Source organism: Echeneis naucrates, chromosome 21, assembly GCF_900963305.1.
Source record: "Echeneis naucrates chromosome 21, fEcheNa1.1, whole genome shotgun sequence".
NCBI classification, from domain to species: Eukaryota; Metazoa; Chordata; class Actinopteri; order Carangiformes; family Echeneidae; genus Echeneis; species Echeneis naucrates.
Genome location: NC_042531.1, coordinates 12,248,576 through 12,262,593, shown reverse-complemented (window position 1 = coordinate 12,262,593; position 14,018 = coordinate 12,248,576). Strand labels below are relative to the sequence as shown.

Here is a 14,018-nt window from a genome sequence, read left to right as displayed (position 1 = left end):
GTTTCGGTTGGCAGTAAGCATGAAACTGACACACAGCTGTGTCTGCATATGAAAGCTGCAAGGTACATGGGCACATGAAAACACAGGCACGCTCTGCTCTGGGACAATATGATGGATAGATACAGTGCCAATGCTAGCCACATTACCTGTGAGGCACACAAAGCACTCTGGATAACTTGAACATCTGCTACCCACACTGGTAAAGTGTATAGATTCAAATACAAATACCAAACTATACTTGATCACAACCTCAGGTTTTCATTCGACTTCCTGCAACACAGGAGTATAATACCAGCAGGGCTAAACCAGTATATTCTCTTTATAGGGCCTAATGACGTAATTTTAAAGCAAAGGCCTTAGGCACTCAGTGAGACAGAACTAATTTCACTCTAATGATACAGTTGGTGCCTCCAATTCTCTTTCCTCTGTCTTTCATGGTTGAATTTGGGTGTCAAGCAACCAGGGATCTGAATCCCATTACAATTCTCAATCTGGCTGCAAAAAGCCAGTAATGACTGGGTAAGAGAGCATCAAGAGCGGTTGTGTGTTTTTGCTCATGGCATTGGGGTCAAATACCTCACCAAAATCATGAGCTAGGTACAGTTGATTTTAGGGTGAGCCACAGTACAGAACATACACAAGAGTAGTGCTGTGTGGCCACTCACTTCACTGACCCCTTGACAGCCTTCAGTGCCAACGTGTTACTATTGGCTCAGATGGCTCCCCTGAGACTTCATCTGACATCTTTTATCGTAGTGATTTATTCCCTTTGCTCCTTTGCACTTCCCACTACTGAGAACCGGCAAAACTTCCAACTGTCCATCTCCCCCTTTTATAGTCAGGATGAGATCCTTTCCTGTTTTGATAAAGGAAGGAGCAAAGCAGAGATACTGTCTTAATGTCCTCCTGATGAAAAAGTAGCTTCTGCGAGATTGGAAGAGAAAACTTTTTTTGGGGCGGGGGTGGGTTATCACTTTAGCCAGGTATTCAGAGATGAAGAAATGTACTTTATTTGATAAGCTTTATAGAACAGTCTAATAACCATAGTTCAGAGTCTACTAACATGTCTGGCCTATACTAATTAGTGTTTTAACATGTCTTTCACTAATCCAGCTGCTGGAGCCTGTGTGCCACCAGTTGTTCGAGCTTTACCGGAGCTCTGAAGACCGCCTGCGACGTTTCACCCTGCAGTTCCTGCCTGAGTTGGTGTGGGTATATCTGCGTGTCACAGCCAGCAGGGATCGCCAGAGCAATGGCTGCATTGAGGCCCTACTCTTGGGCATCTATAACCTGGTGGGTGTCAGCCCTAATGGTGGTGGTTGTGAGACAGGCAAATGCATGACCTTTTAGAGGTTTGGTGTGCTGAATTTTAAATATGCTAGCAATGAGACATTTTGGGTGTCTGTTCACATTAATATTTAATGGTATCCATGTGGTAACCGAGAAGGAGGCATCACACAGCAAGTGCAGATTGGGAGCTGGAATGGAACTGGGAAATAGCACAGTCAAAATCATCAGTGAATCGTAACTATATGAGTATTGTCCCCGTCTCCTAATGGCTTTTTTTTTTTCTGCAGAGAGACATAGATTAGAAATATCATTCAGATGCTGTCCTTAAGAGAAGCTCATGAATTTACAGCTTGAGCAATGCTCCTGTTGGTAGCACTGGCAGCTGGTGATTAAATTTGTTGGGGAGGGTCACAGTTGCATGTGACATGTCAAATAGCACCTCATCATCAGAACACAACACAACACACAAACTGTAAAAACCAGTTAAACTAGACCATTGTCAAAGTACAGCATCTAAAATGAAGAGATTTAGGGCAGAATAGATTCAAAAAGTAAACCTTTTTATCATAGCTAGCTGATGGACGTATTTCATTCAATGAATTGTGCAATCACGTTAAGATTAAAAATATGGAAAACAATGCCATTGGTCTGAGCACACAGAGGTGCGAACTAGAATAAAATTTTCATGTGCCAATGAAACACTGCCTCTGCTTGTAAGGGAGCAAAAATTTTGCTTGCTCTCACAGACTTCAGTGTTACTGGTGCCCTTGAACTGGAGGAGGGCTTTATATCGAATGACAAATAGCAAGTCTAGCCTAAAATTCGGATGCAAAATGGTTGCTAGCAGTTGCTGTCACACAATCACACGAGGAAAAACGCAATGTATTTTTGTTGATTTATTTTGTATTTGTTATGGTTGAATGATTCATGGTTCAAACTTGGTACATGCATAAGCGTCAATGTTTCATGGATGGGTAGCTCCTTAACGCCCTCTATTGACCCACTGCCACTGGTTGGTAGTACTATCATACTTATCATAAATAGCAGAGATGGCCACAGTGTTCAAGGTTCTGGAGCTAAACTGAACTCTTTCAACATATTATGTAAATATTGGCTAACTGGGATGGTGTGGCTGAGTATTTATTCTATCAGTTGACCAAAGGGTTCCCAACTCATTCTACTATTCATCAGGTGAATTGCTGTCATAGCTTAAAAGAATTGCAGTGTATAAAATGATAAATAAAAATGCACTATAGTTAAGGCATAGCCATTTGTCACTTGTCAGTATGGGCAAATATCTGGAGATATTATATAGGTGATACATGTTTTGATTCAGATACAAAGTAGTGCTTCGCAGTAAGTGTCTCTAGCAGTTTTTAAATTGTTAATGTGGAAAAGAGCAGTATGTTGGTAGGAAACCATGTTTTGTATCTGCAGAATTAACAGAGGTGGAGCATCAGTGAGGCTGTTTGTGTGTTGGCAAGAAGGTCAATCCTCAGAGAAAAGCCCTGTTAATAGATAGACCCAGGACAGATTACATCACCAGGAAACACCCTTGGGGAAATGGGCTCAGCGCTAAAGATATCAATAGAAAGAGCTTCATGTCAGCTGGCACAGCGAAAGGTATACCGATGCATAATTTATTACCCTGTATCTATACTACTCCACATACAGACAGTACTTGCTCATATCCCTCTTTTGCCTGTGGTCACTGCCAAATGAACTCTGATAAACGGCTTTGCTCTCAACGATGTCATCAGATATTCAAAAATATAAAGCCAGTGAAGGGCAGGACAAGCCTTAAACCAACAGTATACTGAATGTCAGGGAGGATGGAAGATAAAATGAATGCATTTTCCTGCAATAAATACTGAAAGTAAAGCTGAAGAATGTGGTACACAGAGAAAACGGGCACGTGCACTGATTGAGATAGAGGAATGCGTGTGCCATCCTCATATGTAGTAATTACGATTACATTGATGACTTTTACACACCACTTGAAAATCCTCCTCAGCTGTCCATAGTTGGTTTAGAGAGCAAAGACTAGTAACACATGCTTTATGCCAAATAAATGCTCAGCTGTGTCATCTCTGTGAATGCACTTCATTACTGTTTTGACTGGGTAAATATTTAGGCATTGCTTTTATAGTTGGCATCATTCACAGGGATGTGTCCATCTTTGTGTTACACATCATAGTGTAAAATTGGAAGCGAGTTGAGTGTGCTGGCTGCAACTTTTAATCTGTCAGGGTCAATAACATGTAACAGCAGTGGAAGGGAGAGTGGATAGTACAGCAGTTGTTCACTGTATGCTGCTAAATGTTTTCATGTAGTCCACAGAAAAGTGCTAAACTGGGTTAGGGAAGAAATTTTTCAATGCAGAGGAATCATTTACTGGCTTGATCAAATGAGCATTTAGCCACCTGGCTGTTTTCCATTCAGTCAGTGACCCAACTTTTGTAACTTCTCTTCCCTTTGGTACTTTTGCAGGAGATTGTGGATAAAGATGGCAACAGCAAGATCCTGTCCTTCACAATCCCATCTCTCTCCAAACCATCAGTATATCATGAGGTAGGAAACCTGGCTATCTCAACATTCAGTGAGTTAAGGTGTGGTTATGCTACCAACATCTGAACTGGGGTGGGCATCTCGCTGCTGACCTGACGTTTTCAGATTGTCTCTTAGTGCAGATGGATGTCTTTTGTCCCTGTGAAGGGGATATCTGAGTAACACTTTGAGATAATTTTATAAGATTTTACAGGAACTGACTCAGCGATGAACTGATTAAGATTCTTTTGACGAATTATGTATGTAACTATGCTTAGAAATTGTTAAAAAATACTTTTCTTAAATTGTCGATCGCATACATCTAATTTGAAAACATTTGAAAGAAAAGTTTACACTGACTAAAATAGAAAAACACTGAGAATAAATCCTTCACTGTTACATAGAGCTTTTTTTGTTTGTGTGTGTTTTTTTGTTTTTGTTTTTGTTTTGCCCTCAACTTTGGTGTTCCTTTTCATTTTATTCTGTTTGGGTCCCTCTCTGTGATTGGTTTGTGCAACCCCCATCAACTTCTGACTTGAGAGCTAAAATGAGTATTGACTATTGTTAGGAGCTGAAATTCATTAGTAAGGTACTTAACAGGACATGCTGACCTAGGACCATTTAGTGTCTTTTGACACTTTTTTTTTAATCCTGCAACCAAAATAGCAAGGAGTGTGTGTCCAATATTTTCATACAGAGCGATGGCCCGTAGAAGGTTCGTGTGTGTGTGTGTGTGTGTGTACATGTGCGTGTGTTGATGAGACTACAGCACGTGCTGTAGGCGATTTATCGCAGTAATTACAAGCCTGAGAGGCTCTATCCTCCATGCTCAGAGAATGAAGCCAGCATAGAAGTAGGAGAAGTAGACGTATTTGTGTGTGTGGGGTGTGTGTGGGGGGTGACGACAAAGTTCCTAGACCATAGTATAGCTCTGCACATCACATGACCTTATCCCCAGAGCTCCTGCATTAGTATACAGTCAGTCTCTTTTTGAATTAATCCATCCTCGCCTCCTTCTCTGCTCCGTTGCCCAAGTTACTTAGGACAGAATATCAATTGAATTTAGGGGAGATTTTAGCTCTGTAAAGCATCATAATGAAGTGGCCTTGTGACATATTCTCATGTTGGTATAAATTTAGATTCCATTCAGTCGTTACTAGTTTTTCTTCCTCTGTAGAAACAGATTTATACAGCTGTGTATGTCGTTTAAAGTAAGGAGAAACCAAATAGCATAAGTTTAACTAGATAAAATTAGAGATAGTTTGTAGGTGTATAGAGTACAAAGGACTAAAATATGGAATTATATCTTACTAGGGTAAGAGTCATGTGCCAAGCACTTCATTATGTTCATTAAGTCATTCAACTAATTGAACAGCCATAAATGTTACCTTGACTTTTGGCAGGGAAGACTGTTTTAGTTCATAAAAGTATACAGTACATACAATAGCTTTTTATAATGGTAGTGGAGGCAATCTTTATGTAGTACTGCATGACACCCTGAGCTGTCAGTATAGATGTGGAAGCCTATTAGGAAAGAGGAGAGGCTCAAATTGAAACACGGATTAAGTTGTTGTAAAACGACTAGTGCATAAATTCTGGTCTTAATGCTGGATGAAAGAATTTGGACAAGACCCAGGGAAAATTGAAACACATAGATTTTAGTGCAGGAGTTCAACAATAAGCAATTATACCAAATACCACATTTAGAAACAGATAAATGAGCCTAACAGAAAGAAGACCTGCCAGGCAGAGAGATCCAGTCAAAGGTGAGAGTTTTGGCATTGGTCAAGCTGTTATTTCATGCCACTGTAATGAAACAAGTACTAGTCACATCTGAGCAAAGCAGAGGTCCTGGTATTTCAGTTAACATTTGAAGCACACATCATTTGCTAGTATCTTTCACCTCATTTCCAGTTAGCTGGCAAGTTGTAAAAAGTCGAAGTGGGGAGCAAATGTTTCATAATCTTTTTTTCTTTGGTATGTTGTATGTAGCCTTCCAGTCTTGGGTCCATAGCACTGACAGAAAGCGCTCTCTGTCAACATGACCTGATCAGAGTGGTGTACAGTGGCCTCCACCCTCAGAGAGAGACCTTCACAGCTCAGAACAGGTATGATTGACTCAAGCAGCTGCTCACAGGGAGGGAGGAATTAGAGGCATAGCACAAACTTCACTTGCTAATGCTGGCATAGCAGAGAATGAAATATTGCTTGGTTTTTGGACACAAAAGTGGAGGTTCTGTTGACCATTCATCGGTAAACAGATTGAATACAACTTTTAATCTAATCATTATTTTTGTTTTGTGACAAAACTGTTTCTTCTACCTTACATGCAATTTGTCGATGTAAGATGAAAAATACCTTTTAAGATGATCAAAGCATAACCCTCGGCTGTCATTCTGTCCCTTATGCCCGCATTAAACAAGCCTGAAAGCTTTTTTGGCTCTCACACTTTCCCTACTGCTGTGGATGAATAATAATCTTATCAAAGTAAAAAATAAAAAAAAAAGCATGCTGGAATTCTACCAAAAAATATTTTTTCCGCTGTGTTGAAATGAGCAGAGATGAACTTGTACATTGGTTTATTTGTAGTGATATGTGCAGAGACAAGATAAACCACATCTAAACCACCTTAGCTAATAATGCAAGGGCAGAACAGATAACGCTGGTCATCCTCTTTGTTGTCTGGAGCAGCAAGGCCCCTTGGCTATGATAAGCATAGAGCATCATAAATATACTAAAAGATTTGAGTAGAGCAAGGCCTCCTAGCTTATCTGGAAATCCATTTGTGTGGTTGAGCCTGAGAAGAAAGCCCAAAGCTCTTGAGAGGTGCCAGCTCTCTCCAACAGATAATATGCAACCAGGCCAGATCTTTTTGTGCACAGAGTCAATATGGTCTCTACAGAGGGTTCCTCCCCCCTGTTGTTCCTCTGCAATAGGCTGATTCTCCAGCACTGACAGTGTGCTGAGGGTACTCATTTTATTAGGCTATGCATCCATGTAGATTTAATTAGCTGACAATGAAAGAAGGTGTCCATGTAAGCACTTATTAGACTATTTAACCGTTCATGGAGTTGATAAATTGCATGATCAGCTCTACATAATTGTGTTCAGTAAAGGTTTGGCTATGATATTTTGTTGAATTGGTTTCAATTTATACTTAACCTTCACTACCCTAATAAGAGTCTGTATTGCTTTGACTGTATTTGACTGTCTTTTGTGGTTGCAGGTTTGAAGTTCTGTGTTTTCTCATGCTCTGCTACAATTCTGCTGTGGTCTACATGCCCCTTTCTTCCTATCAGTCAGTCTGCAGAATGAGTTCAAGGTGAGAGAAAAGTGAAAACCATGCGTTTTGTCCTTTTGGTACCCATTTAGTGACCTTCCTCTCCCCTCATCTACCTTCATTGCTTGAAATGAGGAATTAATCTCCTCCCCCCACTATGTAGCTATATACTAACCCATTACTGACTGTCCCCTCTGTAGAAAGATTTGATGTTGTGTGTTATTGGCCAAATGAAAGCATTGTTGCTGGATACCCGTCCATCTTGTGCTGGGGATAGAAGAACGAATCAATGCGGAATTCACAACATGAGGCAGAGGGATCTGCTACCCAGCAATCTCACAGTAGCGTGCAGACAGCTCAGGATATGAAGACTTCCCTACTGCGAGTGAACAGACAATGCCAGAAGCGAGCTTCGTCTAGACAGAGGGCAAACTGTGACTGTGAAGATTTCAGAGCATAAGAACAATGCACTCTCTTTGAGTTCATGCTCACAATTTAGTGCCTAAACCCCCTGTCTGCCTTTTACCAGTGTAAAGTATTTGCAATCTGACTCCCTTTGCCTAGTTTTTGACGTGTTTCCTGTTTAAGGTTTACTCAGTTAGCCACTGAGCTTCCTGTGAATTGTTTCTCCAATCTCGACTATTTGGGTTAAAGAAGTCTGAGGGACAATTCAAAGAGCAAAGCATTCCTAAACATTTGTTGTCCTTTTCCCCTTAAACCACTTCCACTGTGTCTTTGATTGAGGATGACTTTACTCATATTATCTATTCCTTGTGTGTGTTTTCCCTCCTCAGGTTGTGTGTATGTGGTTTCCCCCGGCAGCAGCAGAAGCTTTGGAGGGAGCAGTCCAACCGTGTGCTGCTGGACCCTGAGTTCATGGTGCAGATGCTGACTGCTGTTTATCACGCCATGTAAGTATCTTTAAAGCTGACGCCGTTGGCATATCATTGCAGTGTTTCCTCTACGTACATTTTCTTTCTTTATTGTTACAAATACACCACTGCAGCATCTCTCCACCTTCCCAGCATAGCCTGGTGATGAGCACGGTGAGGGGGGGTCCTATTTGTTGTCCTATGATGATGTTAATTACTCGCGAGAGCACGGCCTTGAAGGTGACCTCACATCAGGGACCCAGGCCCCAGGTCAGAGATTCAGAGGAGTGTTAAATAGACGTTTGCAAAGTATTGATGGCCAGCTAACGTTAGATAACATACCTAACATATCTACACAACATGATGTATTAACTGTTGACTGCATTTTCAGATGAGCTTGTTCAAATATCTCTCTAAGAAGAGAAAGACAACTGATTAAGTTGATGCTAGTCATCTATCATTAGCCTTTTACTGACTGCAGATTGCATTTTAATATTCACTTTTGTGATGTGAGTATAAATTATCTAACATTACTCAAATTTTTTATGTATTAGACAATTAACTGACATTGTATGTGGCTGAGATGTAAAGGTTGTAGTGGTTGTAAGGGAAAAAGCCATTTTCAACTGGCCAGCCAATTAGTAGGTTGTGAAAGTTAAATATGCAGTCTAGTGTCATTTGTTTATGCCACCACGGCCCCGCAGAGAGCCTGCCCCCGCTGCTGAAAAAAATCCTAGAGGAAACAATGTATTGTGATATTAAAGAGAAATATTAGCATTACTTTGAAGGTGTAAGTCTGGCAGCTGAGCAAAAGTCTATTCACTGTGTTTGAGCTTTTAGCCCAGGTTTTTAACTTTGTTTTTAACCAGGTCCTAAGGATAATATCTTTTTCACAAATTGGACTCAAGGTAGCTAAATATGCAACAACTTCCTCAGCAAGAGATTTTATCTGCCAAGCTTGGTGCTGGGCAGTAGGGAGTTTTTAGAGCCCATTCACTGAAAAGAGCTGCCTGAAAACTGAAAACAACAGTATAAGAATACTAAGTATGAGCTGAAATTTTCTATATAACCATATAGCAAAGGTAGAGGGGCCTTTTTCATCACTGGCAGCATCACTTTTGTGACTTTACACCTGTACTAAATGCACATAGCCACTTTAAGTGACTTTAATCCATATCATATCACATCACGTGTTACTAGGGGAAGATGATCTCACATTTGATCGTGTCCTTAGCGTATATAATGACATTATTATATCCTTTAATTGTTTTTATGAGGTAGCTATCACAGTGTCTCTTGTTTTGGTTTTTTGCCTCTGCAGGACATGTCTAATGAGAGCAGTCTTGATTCTAGTTCTTTGTGATTTACTGTGAAAAGCATATGCTAGCTCTCTACCAAGGGCAGAATTTCCCTACCGCACAGACCGATTACATGGGCATTGCATTGTGGGAGCAGGTGATTTCATCCCCTAAGAGGACAGCCGTTGCAAAGCTGATTACGGCTCCTTGATGACAGCTCGTCCTCACAGATGTATCCCCTGATACAGTAGTGACTGGAAACACCGCTGTTAAAAATATTGTAGCAAGGAGGGTGGGAGAGATTGAGAGAACGTGTTCTACCTCATCACCCCCATGAGACTACACAGCGGCAATCAGGATATTGGAGCAGTCAGCGCTGCTGGGGGAAAAAAACCAGACTGTGTGACTGTGCGTGAGAGTGAGAGAATAATAGTCTTTTTAGTAATCTCTACCATAGGTCACTTCACTGCCAGCTGGAGCTCTCATATTCACCCTTGGCCCAAGCAGACGCACATGAAGGACAGATAAACCAATAAAAATGAATCTGAAGCTCCACACATGCAGAGGGACCTTGGCACTTGTAGATGATGACACTCAGAGATTTAGGTTAATATGCTCGCTAACACTACAGCACAGTAGTGCCAAATTAATATGGAGAGGGAGAGACAAATACTGTTGAGGGACCGATGCCTCTTTCTTTTTCTTTTTTTTGCATATCTTTCAGGTTTTTCCATAGCTACACAACATCAGAGAATCTGTTTTTACCTGCCTATTCATCCCATCCTTTTCATCTTGAGTCTAAAAAGAACCCCAGGCATTTGTCCTTGGCTGTGTGATTGTTCAATGCATAGGACTGGATCAAAGAGAGTTCAGCTGTGCTGCTGTTTTTGTTTTGTTTATTTGTTGTTGTTGTTTTTTGTTTTATGTAATTTGCTTATTTATTGTTGCTGCTCTTCTCATCTATCATCACTGAATGAGGAGATGTGATCATTATCTTGTATAATTCAAGGAACATTCGCACACTTAAGCAAAGCAAATTATTATTTGTATGTCAGAACTTTATTAGTCGTGGTTATTGCACTTCCTTCTTTCCCCTCCTTTTGTACATCATTAAATGCACTTAAAAGCTTTTTACAAACTAGAAGTCTTTAGAGTTCAATTATTGCCAAAAACTTTATAAAATATATAACAGAAAAACACAGCTGTTTTTATGAAAGCACTCTAAATTTGGTGTACACACACACACCCAGGAATTCAATTGATATCTATCCTTAAAAACTTCTGTCTTGTAGGCTCAAGAAATAAATGCTGAAAGTGTAATCCCTCTGACTGAATATGTGCCCGACTCCTCTTTCCTTCAATGTAGCCAATGGGCATTTTTAAAAACTAATAACACTTCAGGGGGATGTGACTCAGGCATCAACGCATTGGGTGAGATACTCAAAGTGAACTCTCAACATGACACTTGTTATACATTTGTGTGTATGTTTTGTGTTTAGATACAATGGAGAGTGGGAGATGGGGCGGGAAGCTCTGGAGGACATTCTGTACAGAGCTCAGCTGGAGCTTTACTCCCAGCCTCTCCTGGTAAGGTCAACGGCTTTGTGTGCATGAGTTCATAACACACAACACAATAATTGTGAAGCCAGTCAAATAAAAATACTTCAGAAAAAGAACACAACTGTAGATATTGTATTATAGTGATTATTGTTTACCTTGCTGTGTGTGTCACTTTCAGCTTGCAAACGCCATGAAGAACTCGCTGCCAGAAAGTGCTCCTGATGAACCACGGGGGCGCAAGGTGCTTCAGGTCGAGGTGACACCCACCATTAGCCGGATCTCCATCTCAGCAATCACAACCGCCTCCATACGGCGCCACCGCTGGAAAAGAGAGGGTAAGAGTGAAGTGAAGGCCCAGAAGCTGCAGGGAAATCTCCCATCTTGGATACAGCACAAAAAAGTGAACCAGACCTCAGTCCAATAGAGATCTTAATAGATTAAACATAATACTTTATTTATTTATTTTTTGTTATCCACACAAATGTTGTACCTGTACAGGTTCAGTTAATCTTACAAGTTGTTACTTTTCGTTTGTTTGTTTGTTTTTTATTTTATCTTTGAAAGGCCACAAGAAGGATCTATTTGGTGAGGAAATGAGTCTTATGATGTTTTCCCCTGCAATGAGAAGGAAAACAGTTCCTTGTATAACCCAGTCACATCATTAGTATCATCCAGTGTCTTGCATCAGTTATTGTGGTAAAATAGTCTCAGTGTTACAGAACTTTTGCCACTCACTGCTCTGTATAGCTCCTTTTTTCTTTTGCTTGTTTTGTCTATTAAGTGTGTGTTGTGCTTTTGTATCATCAGTTAAAATGAAGGCTTGTGGTTTAAGAGAAACTCAGAACAAAATGGTGCCTGGAGATTCTACTGACTCCATTTTAACAAGTAAATGGACGATTAACAGGACAGTTTTTTGTTTTTTTTTTATATGTATCATGGCAATCTTTTTTTCCCCCCTATATTGCCTGCACGTTAATCTACACACCACTGTCAGGCCTGCTGTGTCCATGATGAGATCCAAATTGGTTGGGGCTTTCTGCCACTAAAGAAACACGTTTCCCCGTCTGTGTTGTTGACTCCCAGATTGTTTTGACTACTCAACCGATGCAGAGTTGAGCCTCACCGTCAATCCTCCTAGCCTCGTCCAGCAGCACCACCATACACCCTGGGACGCAGCAGCCAATGAGGAAAGAGGAGGGAGGGCTCAAAGCCACCACAGCAGCAGCAGCAGCATCATTCCCCCCATCACACTTGAGGGTAGGGGAAAGGGGCAGACACCCAGAGCATAGAGGTCTCAGGAGGAGGTTCCCCCTCGATGTGTATCCTCCCAACCTTTCTCCTACACGTCCTCTTCCTCTTGCCTTTCCTCAACTTGAGGGGGATTTCTCTGACGTTCCCATTTTGGCCACTTCTGCACTTCCCCAGAGTATACTAACTCATCCAGTCTTTGAGACACTCAGCCACCTACCCTTCTACTACCAGACGAATGCTATTTTTCATCTCACCGGAAAGTGGAAGAGTCGCCTATTCTGGGTTTGAAGGAAGTGTGGCTAGTGGCCATTTTGCATGGGCCTGTCATCATGCCATATCCTCTTAATCCTCATCATGCCTTCTCCAGTGTGTTTCACACTGCTGCACTTGTCACTCACTGAGCATGTTCAGTGCCGGGCCTCCTGCAGCTTGTCCTATTACTCTGGGCTTTCTCAACCCTCCGTCTCTGAAAGTTTGTTTCATGGATTTATATTTTCTGTAGTTTTAACAGGGAAAAATATATCCACTTAACAAAACTGGCACAGGGTACCTGACATCTTGTTCCATTACATTCCCTTATATCACCATAAGGTTCTGGTCACTCAGACCAGCAGTGCCCATCTGCTGCCACCATTCAGCAAGAAGAGGCCTTCCATTTTGTTTTTTATTCTAGCCGATTCATTGTTTGCTAAGTTTGCGTTTTGCCATATCACGTTTCTTTTTCCTCAGCTCAGTGAGTGGGAAGGAGCCCTTCATCATGCATGCGCACGTTACAGCAAGCTTTGGAAAATTTCTGCTAGAACCCAAACCCTGAGATATTTCAAATGACAAGGCCAAATGAAGCTACTGAATGTTGTCAAATTAAAAAGCAATCAAACAAACAATACTTCAGAAGAGGTTATGTCACGACCTATCTTATGGCCCATTTTGTCTTGTTGAATGTATGTCCATTTCCATCTATGGTCTTGAAACATCATGCAAATCCTGTGAAATGACTGAAGATTGGCTTTCTCCTGGCTGATGGTCAGTGTTTGAATGCTGTCATCCCATCCTGCAACAGTCTGTAACTGCAGACTGTTTCCTGATAGATTTTCCTACAAATATTGAAATGAGCTTTTCTCAAGCTGTCCTTGAATGCACCATTAAGGAAGAGTATTTATAATGGTCTCAGCATGACATCGATGTTACTGCACAGCAACAAAATAGATTATAACACTAAGGCAAATAAATTCCTCTTGAGTAGATTTACTTCCATGGAAAAATAGCAGGCCTACAAAGACAATATGTCAGCAAAGGGTAGGTATTTTATGTACAGGTGCTTTTGAACATTCAGGCTTAGGACTGGTGTAGCTTGTAATGGTTTGCACACTGGTTGCCAATCATATGACCGTTGGCTCCTTGTTGCAGGAAAAAAAACGAGGGATGTTGCAGGAGAGCATGCATCTTCTCCTCGTGTTATGTTGCATGTCAGTCCAGACCTTTTCTTCTCAATTACTTCATTTCTTTTCTGGTGCTGCCTGTATTTCCCTGTCGTCCACTTCTGCTTGTCCCAGCGATGCATGACAGAGACAGATGATTCTCTGTCTGTTACCAGGCTTTACCCTGCATTATATGTCAATAACATGCTTTTTTCCCCTAACTTAATTTATCATCTTTTTCCCTTGCAGTTTTCAAACAACAAAGGCATACATTCACTTTGAGTGTTTTATGTTTTAGATTTAGTCATGTAAATGTTCTACAAAATTATCACCAGATTTTTAAATTGGTAGTTACTGTTAGTTTAATATGGCATCTTCAGATAACACACACACACACACACACACACACACAGCTTTCTTATTAGGCACATTATGGAACACACACCTAAAACAAATTGATTTTATTCAATCTGTATTACACCAATCACAATTCAAGGTCATT

General features: G+C 40.9%; 1 protein-coding gene across 3 annotated transcripts in view; it reads left to right on the top strand.

Moving 5' to 3' along the window:
- Nucleotides 1-14,018, top strand: part of hycc2 (hyccin PI4KA lipid kinase complex subunit 2) — a 36,038-nt gene that overhangs the window by 17,616 nt on the left and 4,404 nt on the right. For 2 of the 3 annotated variants that reach the window (XM_029530123.1, XM_029530122.1), the window contains exons 5-12: nucleotides 1,114-1,293; nucleotides 3,781-3,861; nucleotides 5,830-5,945; nucleotides 7,064-7,159; nucleotides 7,912-8,028; nucleotides 10,787-10,874; nucleotides 11,026-11,182; nucleotides 11,931-12,104. In XM_029530123.1, coding sequence (XP_029385983.1) covers nucleotides 1,114-1,293; nucleotides 3,781-3,861; nucleotides 5,830-5,945; nucleotides 7,064-7,159; nucleotides 7,912-8,028; nucleotides 10,787-10,874; nucleotides 11,026-11,182; nucleotides 11,931-12,104 — 1,009 coding nt within the window. The remainder of the gene's footprint in view (nucleotides 1-1,113; nucleotides 1,294-3,780; nucleotides 3,862-5,829; nucleotides 5,946-7,063; nucleotides 7,160-7,911; nucleotides 8,029-10,786; nucleotides 10,875-11,025; nucleotides 11,183-11,930; nucleotides 12,105-14,018) is intronic. The other variant, XM_029530124.1, reaches the window with a different exon arrangement.